The 26639-nt window shown below is 36.7% G+C and overlaps 1 protein-coding gene and 1 pseudogene across 3 annotated transcripts in view; both read left to right on the forward strand.

The window, feature by feature from the left end:
- Positions 1-24095, forward strand: part of LOC144844522 (endophilin-A2-like) — a 46019-nt gene extending 21924 nt beyond the window's left edge. For 2 of the 3 annotated variants that reach the window (XM_078701465.1, XM_078701466.1), the window contains one exon: positions 20093-24095. In XM_078701465.1, coding sequence (XP_078557591.1) covers positions 20093-20277 — 185 coding nt within the window. In that variant the 3' untranslated portion in view covers positions 20278-24095. Of the gene's footprint in view, positions 1-9270; positions 9426-20092 lie in introns of those variants that run through there. The other variant, XM_078701467.1, reaches the window with a different exon arrangement.
- On the forward strand, positions 13657-13774 carry LOC144846689 (5S ribosomal RNA; annotated as a pseudogene).
- Positions 24096-26639: the final 2544 nt, after the last annotated feature.

The raw sequence follows: 26639 nt of genomic DNA on the forward strand, positions 1-26639 counted from the left end.
AAAAATGTTATTTTTGTATGTTACTTGGCAGGTACATTGTTTAGCTGAAGATGGTTAAGTGGGGTGGTGGGGGAGGGGTTGTGTATATTCAAACTAGAGTTAGTATTCGCGTCAGCCATATTGCGCCATAGCACTCTTTGCATGTTAGTCCAGTTTCCCAACCTTGCATATCATTCTGTAATAATGTTTTAATGTTCAATGCCTCTGTATTTAGTTACATTAAAATCATGCACTGAATTGATTTTACAAAGTTAATCAATCATTACAGATTATATATCATTATTTTATCATAATTCATAAGCAACAATATCAAACATTCATCAACAGAATTTCATAAGATTATTATAATCACTTACATCAATACAATATATCATCAGCAACAGTCACCATCATGTTTATCAGTAATTATCATCATTACATTTCACTTTCAGTAGACATCATCATCACAATTATTAAACATCACTTTCAGTAGATATTGTTATCATCATCATCATTATTATTATCACAGTCATCATCATTATCACAATCATTAACAAAAACAACATTCTTCAGTTTATATTATTAATCTTCATCACTTTTAGTTGATATCGTCATCAGTCATCATAATCATTAATCAATCACTTTTAGTTGATATCGTCATCAATCATCATAATCAGTAATCAATCACTTTTAGTTGATATTGTTATCAATCATCATAATCAGTAATCAATCACTTTTAGTTGATATTGTCATCAATCATCATCATATTCAGTAATCAATCACTTTTAGTTGATATCATCATCAATCATCATCATAATCAGTAATCAATCACTTTTAGTTGATATCCTCATCAGTCTATATCGTGCCTAGCTTACCTGTATAAACCGACAATAGCCCGTGCTCTCCAGAGGGAGGGCTTAGATACGAAAGTGAAAAGTTCTTAGAACACCCCTGTATTATAATGGACCAGTCCGCAACCACGCCCTCATGTGGGAACGTACCAACGTACCACCGTCATCATTTTCTTTCGTAACGTGAGAACGTTACGACGTGTGAGAAAAGGATACGCTAAGTGTTAGCCTTGTTGTACATTGTACATGCTATACTAGCCTACTTACTTAGAACGCCTTATAGGAACGCCGGTTGCAGTACAGCTTTGGATAGTTTGTTACTGTAGATCGTTTTTTGTTTTGGATCCGTTTCTAATCGGGGTCTTCCTTATTTCGGGAGAAATAAGAAAGATTGAAAGAAGGAAATACCAGTTTTATTGGATTTTAGGCCGCTCAACGGCCACGCTACCAAACACAAAGGAAAGGAATTTGCATTGTCACCTGCCTCACCTGAGGCGTGGACGCACTGTTGCGTGAGACAACAACAAAGGTTGTATTGTTCCTTATCTTGCTAGGTTGCGTACTGTGTCCGCCGATATGCCTAAGTCTGAGTGTTTGCAATGCAGGGGCCAGCGTGCGACAGTCAAGTGGGACCGCCACTTGCTGTGCATTCACTGCCGCACCTGCAGTCAGGAGTCGCCGTGCGACATTTGTGTTCATTGGACGGCTTCGCGGTTTCGGACGTTGCCTCGTCCGTCGGGGCGTGCGCGGGTGGTAGACCCCGCACCCGCGGAGGTTCAGGTGGAGCCCCCGGCCCCGCTAGTAGAAGAGACCGAAGCGCCGGAAGTTTTGCCGGACGCGCCTGCAACGGCCGCTGCGCCTCCACCGCAGAGTAGTACGCAGGACGAAGGTTTGTCCCCGGCCGTACTGGAGGCAATCGCAGCAGCGGTGCGAGCTCTACCGAGGGAGGCTGTGCCCTCGGCATCCTCGCTTAATTATCCCCCTGTGCCAGTACTGCCTCCGCAGTACTTTCAAGGTCGAGAAAGGACGGACCCATCGCCGGATGCCGGTGGGTACGACAGTGACATGACCATGACTTCACTGCCTAGTGAAGACCGCTCCGAGGCTGCACAGGGCGGAGATGGACTGCAGGCTCTAGTAAATCGTGTGGTTCCTGCTGTACTTTCGTACATTGGTGTAGAGTACGCTTATGACGCTCCGACGCCCGCGCCGGCTTCGAAGAGATACTCTACCTTTGGAGTGCGTGCTCCATTGAAGCGGGTCACGACTTGTCCAGTTGCGCCGCTGGATCCCGAACTTGTCGCTAGGGTAGAGGCTATAGCGAAGGAGCCTAAGACCCGTAGGGCTGCACCGCAAGACCTCGCAGCAGCCTTCCCGCTTCCGCAGGACCAATTTCTACGCTACGTATCGGCACCACCGATCCCGGATGCAGCGAAAGAACGTGCGCGCGAGGATCAAGGTCTCGACGCCAACGGCAGATTTCTGTCTCCTTCGGCCGCAAAGACAGAGGAGGCGCTAATCGCGGTCGACCGTGGCGCACGCGAGACGTTAAGAACAGTCTCGATGTCGGGTTACCTTCTGTCGTTCCTCGCGGATCCGGACCATCCACGGCACCTTGACGCGGACGTGATCTGCTTGCTTCAACAGATTACGGGCCTGGTCGCGGACCAACAGGCGACGATTGCATTGACCTCAGCCGCCGCGCGGAGAGTTAATTGCCTCCAGGCCACGGACATCACGCCCGCGCACTACCGCCGCTTCACAACTAGCGAGTCGTTCGGTGCTGTGGATCTCTTCTTCGGGAATTTCGCCGAGAAAGAAGACAAGTGGGCCCGCGAGCGAGAGGCACGTCGTGAGACGAGATCGCGTTTCCCGAAACGCCTAGCGAGTCGTTCGCACTCGCGTCCAAAGCCTCCAGCCCCACTGCCGGTGGTGCCATCGCGCGCTATCTCACATCCGCCGCCGTCGGTCCATAATCAGTCTGAGGTTGGGCAGACTCCTGGGCCGTCGCGTCCCCGTAATTCCCGCCCCGCGCGTGGCGGTAAGCCGGGTAGGGGAGCACGTCGGGACCGCGGTTCGCGTCGTGGTGACCGCAGGTACCGGTGACGTGCAGGCGAGGTCCGTGCCGTCGGGGGCCGGACCAGTGGGAGGTCGCCTCCTACGGTTCGTCCGAGAGTGGGAGAAGCTGATGGTAGACAGCTGGATTCTCTCCACACTAAGCTACGGCTACCGCATAGAATTTACGAGCCCTCCAGTGTGTGGAGGTCCTCGTCCGACCACAATCCCCAAAGATCCAATAAAGCAACGAGCGCTTATGGACGGGATTGCCGCGTTGCTCCAAAAAGGAGCCGTAGTAAGGGTCGAAGAACATCATGCGGGCTCGGGCCACGAATCAACCGTATTCTTAACCGAAAAGTCCTCGGGAGACTGGCGACCAATTCTAAATCTAAAGCGTCTGAACAAACGATTTATTCGGCCCCGCAGGTTTCGGATGGAGACAGTCTCATCGATCCTGTTAGGGCTAAGACGAGGAGACTGGGCCGCATCGATAGATTTAAAAGATGCGTATTTTCACGTACCGATCGCAAAAGAAGACCAGCGTTGGTTACGGTTTCGAATCAACAATTGTCTCTACCAGTTCGTCGTGATGCCGTTCGGCCTATCAACGGCTCCGCGCGTGTTCACACGCATCGTCCGAGCGCTCGGTGCGTTCTTTCACAAGCACGGCATTCGCATATTCATGTATCTAGACGACTGGTTAATCGTGGCTCAGTCCAAGGACCGGCTGGTGAGCAGTCTCAATTTCGTCCTTCTCGTAACGGAACGTGTAGGGTTCTTAGTGAACCGGGAGAAGTCGTGCCTGGTGCCGACTCAACATCCCATTTATCTCGGAGCTCAGATAGATCTCGTGTCGGGCAGAGTGTGCCCCTCACAGAAACGGGTAATCAAAGCCCTTGCTGCTATACAAGGCCTGATTACTGCTTCCGCTCCGACAGCATACGACTGGCTGAGAACGCTAGGTTTCCTAGCCAGCTTTGTAGATCTAGTTCCGTTTTGTCGGCTACGGATGCGGCCGCTGCAACTTCATCTGTTAGCCTTCTACCGGCCAGGTTCAGACTCGCTAGACAAGGTGGTCCCGATGTCGGCGTTCATTATAACGCACTTCCAATGGTGGCTAACGGACGACCGATTGTTAGTGGGCAAATCAATTCAGAGATCGATTCCGGACATCCGAATAGAAACGGACGCGTCCGAAGCGGGTTGGGGCGGTTGCTCCAACCACAGTCACGTCTCCGGCGTTTGGAATGCCGAGGAGGCGTTAGCCCACATCAATCTATTAGAACTTTGGGCAGTAGACCGAACGTTGAAAGCGCTACTTCCAAACATAACAAATTCACACGTCCATGTCTGCTCGGACAACACAACCGTGGTCGCGTACATCAACCGACAAGGAGGCACGAAGTCTCCGACTCTCTGCTACCACACATGGACGCTCATACACTGGTGCATCGCGCACAGCATAACGCTGACTGCATCGCATATTCCGGGCAGCCAGAATGTAGTCGCGGACACGCTGTCCCGACTCGCCTTACGCCCGACCGAATGGCGTCTGTTGCCGAGCATAGCCAACCAAATATTCGACCACTTCGGGCGGCCGCACATAGATCTGTTTGCGACGTCAGAGAACACGCAGCTCCCGACGTTCTGCAGTCGATACCGGGATGCACGTGCGTGGGCGGTGGATGCCCTGTCCATGTCGTGGGACGGTTTATGGGCATACGCGTTCCCGCCAATATCGATCATACCAATAGTTCTGACTCACATTCAGCGCTTCCGATGCCGAGTTCTGTTGATCGCACCGTTCTGGCCTCGTCAAGCGTGGTATCTGCTTCTGGCCAGTCTTCTTTACGATCACCCGCTGCGTCTTCCGGTCCGCGCGGATCTACTGACGCAAAATCGTGCGAGGTTCTCGACGATCAACCTACAATCCCTGAACCTGACTGTTTGGCCATTGTCAGGGATCAGCTCAGAAACTCGGGCATTCCGGACGGCCCAGCCGCCCTGGCGGCCAAATCTAGAAGACAGTCGACTCTCACCGTCTACAACAGCCGTCTACGACACTTCTTTCGCTGGTGCAGACAAGAAAACGTAGACCCTAAGGCGATATCCTTGGGTCAGATCTGCGCTTTTTTGCACTACCTGTACGAATCAGGCTTACAAGTACGCACGGTGTCAGGCTACCGGTCCGCGATTGCGGCCATTACTCCGCCATTTAAGGATGGCTCGACGGTTTCGACTTCCGCAGTAATCACGCATTTGTTACGCGGTATGTTCAGAGAGCGACCTCCGTCTAAGGTCTTAGTTCCACGTTGGGACGTTAACGTCGTTCTATCCGCACTCACGCGTCCGCCGTTCGAGCCAATGAGCAAGGCTTCGTTATACAATCTGTCGCTTAGGACAGCGTTTCTGGTGGCGTTGTCCTCATGTAAACGCCGAGGCGAGCTGCATGCGCTCACGCTAGAGCCAGGCCATATACGATTTGAGCGGGGCGGAGTCCGGTTAATATTCAGGAAGGACTTTCTGGCCAAGTCCCAGACGTTAAATTTTTCGCCGCCGGCTGTGTTCGTTCCATCAATGTCCGCATTCTCGGGGGTAGTAGAAGACAAATTCTGGTGCCCGGTAAGAGCACTCAAATTCTACATCCACCGTACAGAGACGTTGCGAGAGGGTATATCTCACTTATTCGTCACATCGGTGCCCCCGTATCGGCCGGCCGCAAAATCCACGATTGCTAACTGGGTCGTGGCAGCGATTCGGGCCGCTTATGAGTCGTCCAGCACTTCGCCGCCGGCACATATGCATGAGGTGCGGGGTGTTGCTACATCCTGGGCGTTGTACGCTGGTGTTTCTGTATCAGACATTATGACAGCGGCATGGTGGCGGACACAGTCTACGTTTACTGCGCATTATTTAAGGGACATTTCTGCAACCATGGCGCCAGTAGCAGCAGCAGTGCTAAAGCCTAGGCTATAGGTATGTACACTTCACTTGCTCTGCTCTTTGTTAACTTACTCCCACCGCCGACTAGTTCTAGTCCGGTGCTAATCTGGCTATTGTCGGTTTATACAGGTAAGCTAGGCACGATATAGACTACACAAACCAGTAGTGGTGTTAGTAGTCTATGAGTGCTAGCTTACCTGTATAAACTCCCTCCCGCCGTCCCCGCAGTCAAGTACGCGGAAAATGATGACGGTGGTACGTTGGTACGTTCCCACATGAGGGCGTGGTTGCGGACTGGTCCATTATAATACAGGGGTGTTCTAAGAACTTTTCACTTTCGTATCTAAGCCCTCCCTCTGGAGAGCACGGGCTATTGTCGGTTTATACAGGTAAGCTAGCACTCATAGACTACTAACACCACTACTGGTTTGTGTAATCAGCACATTCAGTAATCAATCACTTTTAGTTGATATCGTCATCAATCATCATCATAATCAGTAATCAATCACTTTTAGTTGGTATCATCATCAATCATCATCATAATCATTAATCAATCACTTTTAGTTGATATCGTCATCAATCATCATCATAATCAGTAATCAATCACTTTTAGTCAATATTGTCATCAATCATAATCATTTTTCCATCACTTTTAGTTGATATCGTCATCAATCATCATCATTAATCAATCACTTTTAGTTGATATCGTCATCAATCATCATCTTAATCAGCAATCAATCACATTTAGTTGATATAATCAATCACCATATCATTAATCATCACTTTTAGTTGATATCGTCATCAATCATCATCATATCATTAATCAATCACTTTTAGTTGATATCATCATCATAATCATTAATCATCACTAGTAGCACCAGAAATCTTTAGTTATAATCAAAGATCTTCATCACTGTAATCAACATTAACACGACTCAACTTGATATTTGTACTTTTACTGACATCGTCTTTATTATTAATTGTATTCATTTTGTTCATATCACATTTCCCACTAGCTATTTCAACCCTGTTTCCCTTTCTCATTATGGTCACATCCCCTGTCAATTCAAATTCTTTGTTAATTCTTTATTAGTATTTCAACCAACATGTACTCATCTTTTCTCTTCTGTATTTTGGTCCTTGCAACCAATTTGTTCAATACCGTTTGTAATTTGCTAGTTAATTCGTTTTGTGGTATCATGTCCATATAATTTGGTTTCCATGCCGATATTGGAGTGTTCTTTGTATTATTTCATAACCTCATTATGAAGACGTTGCTATGGTTATGCATACATCAAAAGGTCATGAAGATATTTAGAGATGGTAACCTTGGCAATATTATTCTTTCTAGTTTTTACGAACACTTTCTCTATTCATTCTTTTTATTTATGTTTTCAAATGTTCATTTTCCGTAAGTACGTCGTCATTATTCCAAGTACACTTATTATTCTTACTTAGTCATTAAACAAAAATTAAATTCAAACAAAACAGTAACAGGTATTAATAATGACAGAGTTTGCAATAGACAAATATTGACTAAAAACAATATAAAAACTATCAAATGTTTTTCCTCTAAAATGGTATTTTTGTAGTATGTTTTAACGTAGAGAAACTGATATTTTAGGGAAAAATATTTTTAGTTTAAAATCAAATGGATATAAAAAATAAATATATACATTAAACAACTTCATTAAAAAAAATTAATTATATATGTTCTATATGCTCCTATTAGCCAATTCTCGATACAGTATCTCCAGTATCATAGGTCAATTCTGTGATACAGTGTCGCATACTGTATCACATGATGCCTGTATCATAGACCAGAAGCCTAACCAGTGCCACATGTGACACTATGATACAAATATTAAATGAAATGTGTAGATACAGTACAGAGCATCGATTGCTCATTTGCAGTGTGAAACTAAAGACAAGTGATTGACATAATAAATGATAAGACTTGTTGATTTCACCATTCAAATTAGAAATTGCTGCTAATTAATCAATCATGACACCAACTTAATTAAACAATTAATGAATTTTCAAGTGCAGGTTGACAAATAGAATTCTGCTATGCTTTGTGTTCAGCAGAACATTTATGTTAATTAAAATGTAAATTGAATTGAACTAAGTGTTCTAATGCCTCACATTTTTAAAAATATAATTAAGTTTTAGCCTCTCTCTCAGTTTGGTTGTTAATGTATACTTAAGTGTACAGGAACAGGTCTTGTTCTAGTTATAACAGACTGATACAGATGATACAAATCACTTATTATAACAATGACGTATCGGGGCTATGTACATTTTATGATTTCTAAAGCTCTGTCTCCACTATCAAACTAGTTTGACAACAAAAATGTGATGTGCCCAATTAGATAGTGATGTACCCAAATATGGTAGTGATATGACATCATCATGTCCATATATGGGTACATCAAATTTTTTGTCACAAAGTTTGATAGTGTAGACAACTGTCAACAAACCAAGATTTAAACAAGGTTTTCACCACCTAAATATATCTACCTTTTTTTTTTTGCTCCATTTTAATTTATCATTTCATCTCGCTTTAGTACAAAGAGATTACTAGAGTAAGCTCAGCTTCAGTGTAATTTATTAATAATTCATTAATCTAAATTTTAATTTATTTTGTCTCCTTGGTGTGTTGTTTTAATTGTCCATGTTTTATTCATGTGAAAACAAAACATCTGTTTCTTTCAACTATATATCCCAGAATACATTGATACAATTGACCCTTGACACATGATGCTAGAAATAATCTTTCCAAATTTCCCCCAAAAAATATAGAAATTAAGATATTCTATAAAAAGCCTAAAAATATTGTATTATACGATAAACAATTATAAATTATTTCTAGGTTCACAGGCTTAACAATTATATTATTATTAAAAAGTCAATATCTTTAACTTTACTGTTTTTTTTTGTTTTTTTGTTTTGTTTTTTTTTTAACCATATTTAATGAGGGTGATCCATCCAGCTATTGCTGATCATTAGGGACCCTCAGAGGTTCACAAGACAAACATATACACAAGATGCTCTACATAAACAAAGTCTTATTACAAGTCTTTGGGAGTGGAGTAATTTCGTCCTTAGAAAAAATCCTGACATGTGACGGGACTTGAACCCAGGACCCTTAGAGTGGTAGCCAAGCATCATAACCACCAAGCCACAACTATTGTAGTATACAAACGATTTCCAAAAATGCAATACATATATTTGGCGGTCAGTTTAAAAAGACCACATGTCTGCTGCAAATGCTGTGAACAAATTTATTATTAGCAAAATCTTAAATATTGTAATTTTAATTTATAAACATAGTAATTTGTTTTTATTCTTAGGACCTGATTTGCATATACCAATTTTAAGTACCTTCTACGTATAGTTTTCTAGTATCAGCATTATATTTCTTAATATATTTCTTTAGTCTCATTTGAAGTTTGAAGCCAGACAGCCGTCTTCCAAAGTCTAACCTTGGTTTTGATTCAGATTATGGATATATTGAAATACTACGCATAGATTAGAAAGCAAGTAATTACCAAGATTATTTTTTAATGTTGTCTTACCATTCATTAATTCATTTATTCGAGAATGCGTAATTATCCGTGCTCAACATTATGTTAATGTACACTAGTTTTGCTTAATATGTTTGTGAACATTGTTTTATCAGAGTATTAACAAAAATAATGTGTACTCTGTTTGATAAGAAATCTTATTGAAGAAATCTATATAGATAGTATACTCATTTGCACTGGAGTTTTGAGAGTTTCTATGGTTTGAGAAGGAAATAAAAGATCTGTACATATATATATCTGTAAATATAACGTGAAAATGACCCTTATGAAAACTATTATTATTTTAATGGTATTCCTCTGACTGGGTTTATGTTCTATTGAACATAGTATCTCTAGTTTCTACTTTGATACAATTTAAAATAGAAAATAAATATGATATGGGTCACGCTTTTTATCTTAATAAATATCTAATATAACCCTATCGAACACAGGAGTATCTCTAGTTATTTATTTGTACTTGTTATGATATAGTTAAGACTAAAATTGAGAATATAGCTGGGTCACATTAAACAGTCAACAACTTATTGACTTCTTTTACTCCTGATTTGATTGAGAGATTGGCATTAATATTCATTGTCGTAATTGCAATTTCAAGGTGAAATCATGTTTATTTTTTGATACAATAATGCTGGTTTTCAGGATTTCTTATTCAGTACAATTACGTTTAAGTTATTCATGAAATAATATTCACTATTTATGATTGATTAAAAAAGATTACATTAGCATTTTCGTGTCTAATCTGGGTTTAAAGTTCTTTCAGAATTCCATTATAGTAATCAAAGTCATGTTTAAATGCAAACCGAATCGAACGTCAATGTTTTGTTTTCACGTGCATTTCGGTTGGCGCATAGCCATGTGGACCGTTGTGAAAACTAAACATTGACGTTCGATTTTGATTTGCTGGTGCCGGAGCAGCACTGTGCCGGGGGAGCACTGTGCCGGAGCAGGTGTGAAAGACCCTTAAAGGACATTGTAATTCACAAATAGCTACTTAGCATATCCTAGGATGATGTGTTTACCACCTAATTTACAAATAATGAATGTTTATGAATTGAATGAACTGTTCTATTTCTCTCCTTGAATAGACCACTCAATTTTTAAACTTCAACAAATACAAATCATCAATTGTTTTATTAACAGTAAAACTATATTCTAAAGTAAACTTTGAAAAAAAAGCAGTTAGACGGCGCATACGACAGGTGAACACCATTCACAAGTATGTTACACAAAGTTTATAATTACAAAATTTGTCGATGCCATGTATACCCCAAATCGTGTGGATGAGTAAAATAATACAAGGCTATGTAAGCCAATCAAAAAGCAAGAATACACTTGGTTCTTTCTTTAATTTTAAAATACTGCCCCCTATAGTTATAAACTTGTAACATTTTAGTTTTAACTACAGTACAGTACCTTATTTGGTGAAATTAAATTCCTTACACATGAAATTAATTAAGTTTTTAAAGAATAATATAGTAGTTTTATGTTAGGTAATATTGTTGGAGTTATTATTCTCTTATCATTACATGCTTTTTTGGCTCCGCATATCAATATCAATCAATATTAAATTGTGTTTAAAATGCAAAAATGGAATAAAAAAAAACAAAATTACAATTTTATTGTAATGCGGTCATTATTTATCAATACTTTTCTTTTATTAATACTGAAAACTAAATAACTTTATGAGAATTCGGCATGGATTAAAGTACCGTCTACAATTATAATCTTGTTTAAAATCAAAATGATATTAAAATTGCAAGTTCACATAATTATGAACATTGGTATAGTCCCTTTTCACATAGAGCCACTCTTGTGGTTTCTATACAAAAGTGATTCAACTGGTAGGGTTTTTAGCCTAAAACAGTGAACATGACATGGACTAGAACACTGGGGTAATGGCCTAATCTTTCCGAAAGACACACTAGGCCTTGCCTGTGGCAATAAAAAAGCTGCTTAGTACCATAACAAAGTGATTCAACTGGTAGGGTTTTTAGCCTAAAACACAGTGAACACAACATAGGCTGAAACGAACTAGAACACAGGGGTAATGCCCTACTCTTTCCGAAAGACACACTATTCCCAGAACCTGTGACAATATTATAGCTATATATAGATTAATTATGGCGAAACCATGTGCTGTTTATGTGATCCTACACACGCTTCCAACGAAAGGATTTCTTTGGTGGTTTGGGAATGGGGAAGGGCTATTAGAAATTCTGGATCCACCCTTGATCGCAACTCATTGGATTTAAAACAATTAATTTCATCATATTCTATGTTTTTAGTTACCTTTTTTCATTTCCAACATTCCGACTCGAAGATTAGTTTACTATGGTATTCAATAAGTGAAAACATTTTTTTTCCATTTATTTTTCTACGGAAGTGATTGACTTAATTAAAACTACAAAATACATTTATTTTTGTTGGTGTTTTCCTTTGAGCATGGTCTTACTGAAAAACAACTTTAAATTGAGTTAAGTATCCGTGAATAAATAAAGCTTATTATTATTATTATTATTATTATAACATATTCAAAGTCTGATTTAATTAATCTTCATTTTTCATGTTTTTGGGGGACAATACATCTTTAAAGCAGTTTCTATGATTATCAGAGTGTTGGCGGAAATGCATCCAGGGACTAGATTTCTATTGTTTTCTAGCAAGCTATCTTGTGATAATAGGAAACCACTCAGGACTCATTAATCACATTATAGACAAACATATTTTTGTTCAAAGTATGTCTTGTATTAATTGAAAACCAGCATTTCTGTCAATAATTCTGTAATTATGTCCATTTCAATGTCCTTACTAGGTTTTTTTTTTTTATAAAGCTAAAAAATATAATTCTTGAATATAATCCTACACCCTAATTTAGGCTGAATCCACAGCGAAAAGACTGTAAACAACATTGTTAATGTATTCTGAATATAATAACACCCTTAACTTTTCACAGAATTTTGTTAAATCATGAAAAATGAAGATTAATAATAATAATAAAATCAAACTTAATTGAATAGTCCATTTTGCAGTTAATCACTTTTGTAGAAAAAGAAATGCAAAAAAATGTTTTCACTTATAAAAAAGACAAAATAAACGGTTAAACCAAAAACCCACTGACTGGTAGCCAACTATTTTTTGCGATATTAAAATAGCATATTCAACAAAAAAATTGAAAATACATCTTTAATATACAGTAATAATAATAATTCTGTGAATGAAATACTTAAATATGAACTGTGTTACCATTGCTGCTGTTTTAGTTCATTCTTAAATCTTGAAATAAGGCTGCCCTCCAGCATTAAAACGTCATAAGCTTACAAATAGTATTATCTTATCATCTGAATAGAAGAGAAAGATTGATTGCAAGATGTGTTGTTGTATTTGGCTAAGCTTCAGGTCAATGCGTGTAAATTTACCAATATGATAGAAAACACACTTATTACACGATAAATCTTCTATATTGAGATCACAAATATATAAAGTTAACCTATATGAATTCTTGTATAAATAATATTGGTACCAAAATGTGCTATTGTAAGAGGAGCAAAAGAGATAATTAATCATTTGATTCATAGATAATAATAATTACAATGTACAGCATTGGTAAATAGGTTATAGTATAAGTTAAATGATGAGAAAGGAATTGCTAAAATAATAATACTGTACACTGTATTAAATGTAATATACAGTCACATACAATATTATCAATAGAAATATAGGCTACATCTGTTTTTACATTTTGAGCTGTTGACCGTATTAGGAGATTTTACCCAAGAAATGCAGATTATTTCATGTGTATGCTATTAAATATACGGTAATAAAATAGAATAATTTGCCGGTCAGTGTTACATGACATAACTTTACCTCAAGAATAACCATTTCAGAATTTTTCAAAAACGGTGTACAGTCTTAACTCTTTTCTCGTTTCTAAAATATCTGGTTTTTTTAATTGGTTGAAATTGACTTTCCAATGTCAAAGTGTAAATAAAATTTAATTACAGTGGTTCTTAATTGCGATATAGTTATTATTATATTACTATACTACCAATTATTATATTACCCATATCATTAAATATGTAAAATATGTTCAAGTTTAACATTATGTACATTAGTGTGTAGGTGTATTATTCAATGTGATGTTGGCAGCTTTTGTTGGTTTGGAAGCTTTCAATCCTGATTAATGCTCTTGTCAAACCCAGTATGTGTTATATGTCTTAAATTGCTTGTGCATTCATAGGTAATACGGCCTTACCACGTTGAAACACTGGTTCTCGTCAGATCACCGAAGTTAAGCAACGTTGGGCCTGCTTAGAGCTTGGATGGGAGAGCATCTGGGAATACCGGGTGCTGTATATTGAGCTGGGGTCCCATTAGGCATTTGAAATCAGCACTGCTGATTCTTATGGCAGCCCCTGCATCTACTATCTGCCTCAGACGTATTGGCTTATGCCTCTCCTCTGGTTAAGGTAGGCACTGGACGAGAGAAGCCCTTGGTCAATGTTGGGACCAGCCAAAGGTGCTTTACCGTCCTGGCTTAGTCATCATTCAGATGAATGTAAGACTAAGTGAAATTGTCTTTTACGACAGAAGTCAGCCATACAAAAAAGGGTAATGGTGACACTAGTAGTTTAGGCCATAGTCCTCAGTAGGACCATCAACTTGTATGATACAAGGCTAATAAAGATGCCACTCTGATGCTGATGACGCAGCAGGCCAGAACATACTAGTTTATACAACTTCTAGGGCTGCTGCACACCTTCCATGCCATACAGTATCAATAGCATTTCTGCCATAAAGACTTTCTCCTATACAGTACCGAATATTCTCTCCCATCTAAGTTCAAAGTGGTTTTAGCCGTATAGAATATGTTGATTTGAACTCCAATTTGCATAGAGGAAAATCAGAACAAATACAAGAATTACATTAAAAATATTACAATACTGCCAAACCAGTTCTACAAACATCAATAATGAATGGCTTTATCTAGCTGATGCCAATGTCTCACACTGTTTTTTCTCTCAGCGCTTTGGGACAATCCTTTGATTGTATAAGCGCTTTATAAATCGAACAACATCAACATTAACAAGGAGACTTGCTGTGTTGATTAAGTAACATTTTTTGAATGCCTTCCAATCCTGAGTCAAATCAACGCTTTCTATTCCACTCGCTAAGCCTCAAATGAGACTCAGTTTAAAGGTCTAATATAGATCATCCATCCTGTAATTGGCGAGTTATATTGCTGTTGGATGTGTATGAAATTTTAAAAATATATATTTGATAATTTCCAATCTGCAGACAGTACTGTTTTGATCTTATTAGATCTCTTCTGTGCAGCTCAGGTTTCAAAATAATACAATATCTATTTTTTTAGTGAAAAATATAAAATAATAGTTCATCTCGTATTGTTTTATTTTATACATTTATTTAAATTTACAGGTGTAGGTATTCTGTAAACCGCCCTATATCTGCTTTTTCATAAAAATGTCTTTATTTTTTAATATGTTTTATAGCCTTTGATGTGTTTAGTACCGACTTTGAAGATGTTCTAGTTAACGAGCACAATGAAGAAGTGGAATTTATTGAGTGTTCATTAAACAACATTAATGCAGGCACGGTTAATTAAATAACGGGTAATCATAGGCCAGTGTTCTGAGGCCGGCCGCTCACCGCATGCCTGCAAGCAACCAGTTAGTTTATCCCATGAAACACGACCACTAGGGCCTTTGGGACAGACATATGTAGTAGTTATACTGCAATTTTGTAATGTATTCATGTATGCAAATGAATTAGATCTTTAACACACCCATGGCTGATTCTCAGTACTGTATCGATAATTTGTACAGAATCATCATGTGACGCCGGTATCATACAGTAGGTCATCCTAACCTAAACTTAACATAATAACATCACTGTATTACAAAATTTGCATATGATACTGGACTTAAAATGCTATATGTAGGAATACAGTACATAGAATCTGGTGGTGCCCAAAGAGTTTACAGCAGTGTAAATTTGTTCACCCATAAACAACATAAAAAAAACCTCTTTTGTTGGAATGTTTTTCGCTGGATTCCTCCTGAAGTGGTGGTTCAATGGATCCCGGGGCTGGTGAGCATTGTGAACTAACTAGGATTGTTGTCATAACCCATTAAACAGTGGCTACCAGTTCTTTTTTTCTTTGACTGGAAAGTGCATGAATAGCCAGTTAGACTGTGATCTTGGATTGTTGTGACTTTACTCAATAACTGCATGATTTCTTCCAACCAGTACTGGTTGGTCAACCAGCATTTTTGATCAGTATCCTAATGAATATGTTGTTGGCCAATTTCTCATGTAACAAAGCATGTGGTCTTAAGCTCTGTCTACACTATCAAACTTTATGTGACAAAAAAATGCATATCGCTGCCATTGGCATTTTTTTTGTCAAACTAGTGTGATAGTGTGGACAGAGCTTTAGACTTTTACCTGTATGACTCTTGTTAATAACAGTTGATTGGGCATGTTCTAAATAAAGCTAACCGGTATTGATATAAGTCATTCAATATGCATTTTTGATTCAAATGAATATGGTGTTGGCAAAGTTTCCATCAGTGGACTCATTATTTGTGTGACTGTGTTTAAGAACAGTAGATGGTGTTTCTTCTGCAACATAGTTTTAATTTACTCCATAAGTCAGAAGGAAATTTCAATCAACCTCTTGTTTATCCACAAAGTAGAAATACAATAGTTACAAGTTAATGTATGTAACACTTCTTTCCCTAATTCATAGATTGATTTACATAATGGTTCCATAAATATGATATGCAAATGAATCATATTTGCTTAGCCTCTATCCAAAATACAAAAATATATATCAAACAAGATGGCATCTAAAAATATAGATTGGAGAATATCTGGTGTATATCAAAGAAATTGCTTATTCTATAAGTCTTTTTGTTACTAATTCTGAGTTTTGATCATACATATTTTTTCATATTTTTATATTTTATATTAAGTTTTACTTTATATTCATTGCGTCTACTATATTTATTACCTTATCTCCTTTCTCACTGCATGGTGTTCTTTTGTTGTATGTCGCCTTATTAATGGCAATCCATTACAATAGTGCTATTTCATTTAGATAATTGGATGCTAGATTATCCCCATCATGTTTGTAGTGAAATTAATTGCTTCCTAGCATATTACTTCAGTTTTTACCTACTCTGCTTTCTTATACTATATATCAGCATATTTAAAATTTGAATAATTTTTTGACACTAAAACTTGGAAAAGACATACTTTTGAATCTCTTTGCATTGAAAAAGCTATGGTTCAATCCTTTATTGAAATATGATGTTGTAGGCCTAACTCTGCATCAAGGAACTACTGTATATAGTTAATTGGTCAAATGTTTTACCATACTCAGTACATTGAGAACACTAAAGTACACAATGCTTCTTTTTCTTCTTCTGCCAAAGAAAGTATACTGTAATATTACATCTTAAACACTTTAAAGTGTATCTGTTCAAACAATTCAATGTTTGTAACATATTTATTAAACCTATATAGCACCTCTTTTCAAAAAAGAACCTTTCTAAATCTATTTACTAATAGTTACTGTAATACAATATCATAACTAGAATTCCTCTGTAGGGCGTGGCCACTTAGCCAATAATTAGCAGCACTATTTTAATAATAGCACTAAACCTGTACCCTTTGTATATATTTTTTCATATTTTTTGTTGCCTTTTTAAACATGTCTGGGGAACCTTATAATTATTATTGCCCTGAAGTAATTGAAAAAGCCTATGTTAGGGTTAGGGTCATTATTACTTTGATGCTGAAGAAAACATACATCCATCCATTAGACAGGTATTATATTAGATAGTAAATGGTTAAAAAAAACAATCTATTAAAGTAGCCATTTCTAAACCAAACCTTTATTCTCCTTAATACACTTATTTTCATCAACTTGCTCATTTCAACTTTTAATTACCCATCCCTTACAAATTTGTAAATTTAATTTTCGCGTCCATCCAATTTGTTTAACATTACAATGTTATTAGCAAAAAACTCATTCATTTTCCATAGCTCCAAGGTTTTTTTTACTTTTAATTTTATCTATAAATAACCTAATTTGCTTTTTTATATTGGAACACCAACAATATAATGTAATAATTTTCTATCATCATTTTCTATTTTCTGTTGAAGTATTTTAAGTACTAATTAAGTTTTCTTCGTCTAATTCAACCCCTATCGTAATCTATCCGAATTTCCTTGCCTGTGGCGATGTCATACTGGTGCTTTTTAATAAATTCTGTTCATTATGGCATTTCAAATGACAACACTATTATTTCTGTTGTAAGCACATTCATTGTTGTTGTCATTGCAACATAACCACTAGTAATGTCCTATTATACTTTTATATACTATATCAAGTGATGGGCGTGTGGCGCAGTGTGTTGGACGTTCGACTACTGATCGTGAGATCGAGGTTCGAATCCAACTCTCGCCGCATTGCTTGTATCCGTAGGCAAGATACTTTACTTACATTTGCCTCTCTCCACCCAGTGTATAAATGGGTACCCGGTTAGATCAAGACACAACTTTGTGCTGATTACTAGCTGCATTATGGGAGTATGATTCCATCCGTGTTTGATCCAAAAAAAAAAATGACTAGGGTAATAATGTTCAGCGCATTGAGCGATTGCTTATATGCGCTATATAAGAATGAACTATTATTATTATTATTATTATCAAGTGACCTACAACTGTGGCACTTACCATTCACACTTAGGCTAAGCATAGAGACGTTAAAAATACCTATTGGATACACAAATGTTAAAATTCTCCTATCTAAATGAATACTAATTCTTAAACATTATTAACTAAAGTGAAATACTAAGTATTTAAGTGAAATATCATTCAACTTAAAGATGTATTGTCCCCTAAAAACATGAAAAATGAAGATTAATTAAATCAGACTTTGAATAGGTTATTTTGTAGTTTTGATAAAGTAAATCACTTCCGTAGAAAAAAAACGGAAAAAATAATGTTTTCACTTATAAAATAACATGATAAATGGTTAAATTCAACCAAAAATCCATTGGCTGGCAGCCAATTTTACAATTTTTTGCTTTAAATTCCAGTTTTTCAGGTAAATAAAAATTCTTTCGATCCAATTTTTGGTCGAAGTCAATAACTATTATGTGACATTAAAATGGCATATTCAACAACAAAAATTTTAAAAAATTATTTTTCAGGGGGATACATCTTTAAGCGTGAATATAACCACTGTTGTGCAGAAGCTTATTTGTAAAAGCATCTCTTGTTTGTTTGATTAAACTAGTAAAACACATAATTGTCTTTTTGCTCTTAGTTGCCACCCTAGTATTTTACAAAAGGTTTTTTGGCACATTAAACTGAATGAATCATAAAATTCTATTCCTTTCCAAATTGAAAATGTAACAACCACAATCAGACAACCTTTAGTGAATTTTTAGTGACTGGTTTAAAGTATACATATTATTATTATTCTAGAATAAGTTAGTACAGTAGGCTACTCTGACATTATAATGGAGAGCTGGAATAACAATTGAGAGTTAGTTAAATATAGATGTGTAGATGGAATGTCTACACTATCAAACTAGTTTGATGTGGTCAAATATGGTAGTGATATGCCCAAATATGGTAGTGATATGACATCATCATGTCCATATATGGGCAAATCACATTTTTTGTCACATAAAGTGTAGACAGAGCTTTAGTCTTTCATCCTTCCACCTCAACCTCTTTTTTTCTCTCCATCTCTCTTCATTAGTCTTCATAGTGTGTTTATCGGTGTACAATACATATTTGAACATTAATTTTCATTAGGGTAGATTATAAATTTTTGATAAATATGAAATCTTATTCATATTTCCAAGTAACGACTAATAAGTTAATTTTTAGTAATATTTTTGAATAAAATAATAATATTAAAGCTTTATGAAATGTATGTAAAAGATCTGTAGCATGGTTGAAAGGTTAAAGAAATGAAAAGTCATCTTGTTATTAGTTATTAACTTTATAAATAAAAAAAATACTGTATAAGAAATATCAATTGAGAAGGTCATGAGATATTATTTGTGTAAAGCTTTGTCTACACTATAAAACTGAAATGTGCACAGGATGATGTCATATCACTACCATATTTGGTCACGTCAAACTAGTGTGATAGTGTAGACTGAGCATAACATTAAATAGAGAGGGCTAAAGAAAACTGTTTTTTTTAACCATTTGTGTATTTTTAAGTATCTCTGTTTAGTAAGTTCCATTGTGACATGTCTTTCCAGAGATATCTTTAATCAAAGAGGGTTTTTTTTTCGAAGAGGCCTTTAAATGGAGTGGTCTAAATCAAGTAGTCTTTGATTGGGTTAAGACCTTTATACTCCATCCGAACAGGATAATAACAAATGCATTGTTTTAACATTCTGATGACTAATGTTTTATAAGCATGGACGCATGCTAGATAGACATCCACAACCCAACTTGCAATTTTGATTGACCCCCCCAGCCCCTTCCCCTTCTTTCAATTCCGAAACGTCTGGTTGAGACCATTACAAGGAGACAAGTTTGATTGTACAATCCGCAGTATAATAATCAATCTGCAAATATAAATGAACTTAAATTATTTTTTTCTTCTCTTTTTTGTAGGTGTTTCATCACAATGTTGCAGAGCCCTCTATGATTTTGAACCCGAGAACGAAGGAGAGCTAGGATTCCGCGAAGGTGACATAATTACCGTCACGAGCGAGATTGATGACAATTGGATAGAGGGAGAGCTTGACGGACGCAGCGGATTCTTTCCAAGGAATTACATCGAAATGATCAACCTGTAATCGTGTGAAAAAAGCAGCTCTATGAAAAGATTACGAATGTGACATAAAAAAGTGACATAATATATGCACATAGAGTATTGGTTGTCTGTTGATTATTTCATAACATACATTACTGTGTTTTGTTCCAAATAAACATGTAATTCTATGTGTTTTTATACACACATCATAGTATAGACATGATAGCATTATGTGTTATAAGTAGACACATTGTAGTGTTTATGTGTCATTCTTAGGTGTTTATGGGTAGACACTTCAATGTACTGTATTAATGCGACACATTACTATGTTAGACACATAAATGTACTAATGTGTTTACATTACTTCAAAACAACACATGTTTATGTTAAAAACATACTAATGTATACATTACTGAAAACAACAAATGTCTATGTTAGACACATACATGTACTCTAATGTGTTAACAATACTGCAAATCAACATGTGTATGTGTGTATTGATAAACAATTATGACATTGTGTCTCAATACTATTCCTTTATCAGTAAGCTCATTCTAGGAAAGAATAACATGTTTAGATGGACATGTCCTGTTATGTGTGAATACTGTAACATGTTTAGTAATTACATGTTGCATGTCCATTGATAAACACATCATGACATCTTGGACACTAAATACAGAATTGGACCTGAAACTTGACACTAACCTTTGTACCTACTAATTATGAACAAATTGAGAGGTTTTTGTTTGTTTGAATACGATATTTGTGTACCATAAAATACAAAATGTTTTATAATTACTCTGTATATGTGTATATGAGCATCCCTCTGCTTTAACATTATTTGAGAGGGTCACGTGTATGATATTTCATACAAGAAAACATTGGCCGAAATGTTCCTGTACCAAATTGTCTGCTACCACAAGAATGGCAGCTCATCCACACACGAGAACCAAAATGATTAACATGTACAATGTCTATGCTATTGTTCTTTACAATGACTTTAATGATTTATTCACAGGCAATTAAACAACATAATAATATGTTTAGAGACATATTTATTATTCACAGACTTGTATGTATATGATAATAACAGATTATACAGTATATTTACATGCTACGTAATTTGAATAACATTTCTAGTAAACAGCGTATTGAAGTTTATTATATTTAATAATATTAAATTAACCATTAATAATAACTTAATTTTTTTTGTTATTATTAGACTACTAATAAGAAGATGAACAGTTTTTAGAAAACAGATTGTTCTTAGATAGATAATTTCTATTGTTATAAATCGTTGTAATTATTATACTTGTTTTTAATATTAAAAGATGAAGATGAATATAGGCCTTTTCGCATCTACTTATGAACAGGTATAAACCTGAAATGTAATCCCGGCTGTAGTTCTGTAATGCAGTGCCAGCTCACCTAAAACAATAGGTGTGAACAGGAATATCGTGGATGCTCATTCCTGGTCCTATGTTCAGAAAAGTATTTTTACGTGTGAACAGACGTTTTGATAATTATGAATTAATTTACTGTCATTCAGTTGATATGCTTGTGATGAACTTGTTTAAAGTATACAAACAAATAAAATAGTACAATAGTTAGTTTCTATATATTAAAATATATATATATTTTTTTTCAATTTAGACACAGAGTCTAAGAAATGTATATAAGCATCTATTATATGGGATTTTTAACAAAAAAACACATTAGATGGGTAGCTTTAATTTATAGGGAATGTTTGATCTGTGACAACCATATTGTGTGGTTAGTTGTCGACGTCCAAATGTCTTGAATTTGCACAAATAATAACTAACGAAATCTCCATATTGTTTAGTAAATATATATTTTCTGGTAAATTTAGCTGAAAAATGCAGTTAAGTGTTTATAAATATTTAAGCTAATAAAATTATTTTGTAAATGGGAATTAGAGATACGATATTTAAACAAATTGTTATTTCTCTATATTTTTATTTTTAATTATGATAATTCTTCCGAATTTTACCTTTTTTTTTCATTTAAATATATAACCTGTAGTGCATTATTATTCCAAAGATATTCGTATCAAACGTTTGTTTATTTCTTGTTTTTTTTTTGTAATATTTGGTCATTGTGTATTAACGTAGTCATAGAAATTCCTTACAATCATTATCAATTAATTATTTCACTTGATACATTCTCATTTTCATTATTAATTTCACCACGATTTGCATTTTTTTCATCGCACCTCTACTCATTTATAATATCTACTGAAAGGGAAGGAGTAAAATATGGCAACCGTGAGTCCATTTGATTGTGTACATTTGTTGTAATTTTCTTTTGGAAGATCCAAATTGAGAATACTATATAAAAAACGTTATAATTAACTCTCTCGAAAATATTATTTATATTATTTTATTTACGGATGATTCTGTATAATTTCCTTATTACTAGAACATTGTTCATTGCCAAGAATAGTTTTCAACTAATGCTTGGTTCCCACTAGAGACGTAACGCAACGTAAGTGTGTTGACCAATCACGAGCAATTGATTATTCGAACTGTCGCTTGTCATTGGTCAACGCGCTTTGCGTTTACCTCCTTGCGTTACGTCGTGGGAACCAAGCTTTATTGGTCAACACAGTTGCGTTTACGTCCTTGTGTTACGTCCTAGTGGAAACCAAGATTAAATGACGAAATGTAGAGTCAGACCTCAGGTTGTCATTTTCGAGTTACTATCCTCTTTCTATTTTCTCCTTTTCTTTCATCATCGTCATCATCATTAGATTATATCATCCATACCCCCATATACATGACGTCATTGTAATCACTGTCAACATTGTCATTTCCATATTTATTAATACCATGGACCTAATTTCCAAATTCATTAATACCATGTCCATGTTAATACCATTGTTTGAACAGTCTTACCCATCTGTGTTTTGGTCATCGTTCCGTCTATGACGTCATCCCTACCACCTCCCAATATGTGCATTTTCATTTTCAGGGACCATTATGTTGGCATAGATAATAATCGTTGCAATATTATGTTGAAACATTCGGTTTTAAGTACTATTTTTTGTAAAATTGATTTAGAATTACAAAAGCGCTTCAATATTGAATCAGTTGGCTTAGGCCTAATAACTAAGGCATCCGTATATATTTGTATGTTGTAGGTTGTATTAACTTGTATATATTTTAACAATATAGGTTTACTGCGTAATCCATCAACTGGCCTACGTGTTATGATAATGTAGCGTAATGGTGTAAGTGGAAATATATTTTGTTATAATTTAGATAGTTCGCTCCCCTTTAATATACCATTATGTTTTCTCTTCCTGGAAATAAATGAAAATTGTAAATGCATACATTATTATTAAACCCACTCCCCTCTGTCCACGAGGTCACTGGTGAATGTTACACTAAAAAGGGACGGGAAACTGACGGGTATAAATAAATGAACGATGCCGTCTACCGTTCCGTGAAACGGAAAAGGTGTGAATCCGAATGTATCCGGAGCTGTATGCGGTAAATCAGATGACATTTTCGTGTAGGCCTACACGTGTGCATTTTGAGAAGGTGCCGTTGTGGTCCTAATTTCTCAATTTCCAATGAGAGGTTGGTTTTAAGTATCCCTGGTAGGGCTACTTTCTCATATACTGCTTCACATGGCAGGCACACCCAGGCCTCTTTTATATCTCGAGTGGTTACTTTTTTCAAACACCTCCATACGTAACTCGTGTTATTTTTTAACGTAAGAATTAGCATAGATAAAAAAGCACACGTTAACTGGTCGGTCGACCTACCTGGCCTGTAACATGTATTTTTGATTGGAAATCGTGTTGGTTTGGAGTCAATAAATACATTTAAAAGAAAAGGCATATAGTTTGTATCTCTTTTAATTGTTCATGTCACAAATAATGGACACACTCGTTTTGTTGCACACCAAACAAATCCTAAACATGCGTGTAAAGCTCTATCTACACTAATCAAACTTGACAAAGAAAATGTGATGTGCCCGTATGGACATCATAATGTCATATCACTACCATATTTGGCAACATCACACTGTTTTTGTCAAACTAGTTTGATAGTGTAGACAGAGATTAAGAAAAGTTATCAAAAACCTGTTGAGTTATGTAAAAAAATCATACCGAATCAAACTTCTAGAGATCGGGAAATAGAAGAAAAAAATATTAATATTTAGAAATACATTGGTTACACGCGCAACAACTATAACATTACAATAGTGTCTTGTTAAATATATACGTTATTATTACCTGTACATAATTTATAAAACTTATAAAATTAATATTCAATACAGAATAATGAGAGCTTGAATTTTACTGATATCGCATACGATTATTGTTTATTATTTTCACGATACCGTGTTCTTATAACGAAAAACGCTTGTTTGATATTCATATTTGCCCATCGGCATATTGCTATTAAGTACGCGCGCTATGAATAATACAACCATTCACGTAGGCCCTATTGTTTGGTGGCAATCATCCTATACTGAGGCAGACTAGGCAAAACAAAAGACAGCAACACAAATTAGATTTTGATGAAGAAAACTCACTACATTTGATCACGCATCATCAATTATAATTCATTAGATTGGCTTACTTTGAAATTATGCATCAGTCAATATGTAATAAAAACTTCCAAAGATCAATTCGCAATAATGGCCGCCATTGTATGGTATTCCTACCATATAAGTTTGTATCCGACTTAATGTCCATATAATAACTGAAAGAAGTTATTTTAGTTGAAATTTATTTGGGTGTACCTATCCGTGCTACCCATAATACACTGAGCGTAATAAGTAGTGCGTGTGCGTAAAGCTTGGTTCCCACTAGATACGCAACGTAAGAAAATGCCCTTCCGATAATTGTGTTTGCCCCCGCCTGCGTGAAATCAGACCTGCGACTTTGCAGCACTGTTTCGTCGTCGGTTCCCACTTGATTGATACGCAATACAGCACCGTGCGTCGATACGTCGCTGCGTTACGTTGCGTTCTAGTGGGAACAGGTTAACATGCGTGGTGTTGGTTTAAACAGGTGTGTTGTTGGTTAACGTACAGGTGCGACGGTGGCTATGCATAGGTATGGTGTTGGTTTAAACAGGTGTGTTGTTGGTTAACATGTGCGACGGTGGATATGCATAGGTGTGGTGTTGGTTAACATGTGCGACGGTGGCTATACATAGGTGTGGTGTTGGTTTAAACAGGTGTGTTGTTGGTTAACAGGTGCGACGGTGGACATGCATGGTGTGGTGTTGGTTAACAGGTGCGACGGTGGTTATACATAGGTGTGGTGTTGGCTATGCATAGGTGTGTTGTTGGTTAACAGGTGTGTTGTTGGTTAACATGTGCGACGGTGGACATGCATGGTGTGGTGTTGGTTTAAACAGGTGTGTTGTTGGTTAACAGGTGCGACGGTGGTTATGCATAGGTATGGTGTTGGTTTAAACAAGTGTGTTGTTGGTTAACATGTGCGACGGTGGACATGCATGGTGTGGTGTTGGTTTAAACAGGTGTGTTGTTGGTTAACAGGTGCGACGGTGGTTATGCATAGGTGTGGTGTTGGTTTAAACAAGTGTGTTGTTGGTTAACAGGTGCGACGGTGGCTATGCATGGTGTGATGTTGGTTTAAACAGGTGTGTTTGTTGGTTAATAAGTGTGACGTTGGCTATGCATATGGTTTTACGTTGATTATGCATACAGGACGTTGGCTTTGCTCACATGTGTTACGTTTGTTCGTTCGTTTTAGGCTACGGGTGTTCAGTTATACAATAATTATATAATAGCGAAATACAATACATGCAAAAATAATCGACTTCCAAGGGGAATACCTTGTGTGTTGCTGTTTTGTTTGTACTTTACATGCAAACCTGAATATGTCATGCCCATATCATTATATAAGTAGCAAAATTTTATCTTACGCCAATTTCATTACACAAGGAAAATTCTACTTTCTTATTTTATACGCCATCATACTCTTATCTCATTACACAAGGAAAATTCTATATTCTAAGATGATCAAAGAACGGAAGCTGTAATTGCCTATTGATTAGGATGAAACAGATCGATACCAGGTCTGTTGTGTTCTATTGTAGCTGCAGGTTTATGATCTCCGATTGTCATGTTTGATACCGTCGTTCCAAGGGCTCGATCTATTCTTGATAAGGTGATTGGTGATGCTTTGTGAGTTAATTGGAAAAAAATGAAGATTATGGTTGAAAGTTCTATAAACGGAGGTTAAACAATATGATTTGAAAACCACCAACACGCCCCAACTTAATTCAAGAATGTATAATATTCATAGTATCCATCTACATGGAGACTGAGTAAGTGGATTCTTTGAGTAGTTGTTCAATATAAAACAACATCGATCAAAACTTTGTCAGGCTACAATAT

Source organism: Antedon bifida, chromosome 6, assembly GCF_963402885.1.
Source record: "Antedon bifida chromosome 6, ecAntBifi1.1, whole genome shotgun sequence".
NCBI lineage: Eukaryota > Metazoa > Echinodermata > Crinoidea > Comatulida > Antedonidae > Antedon > Antedon bifida.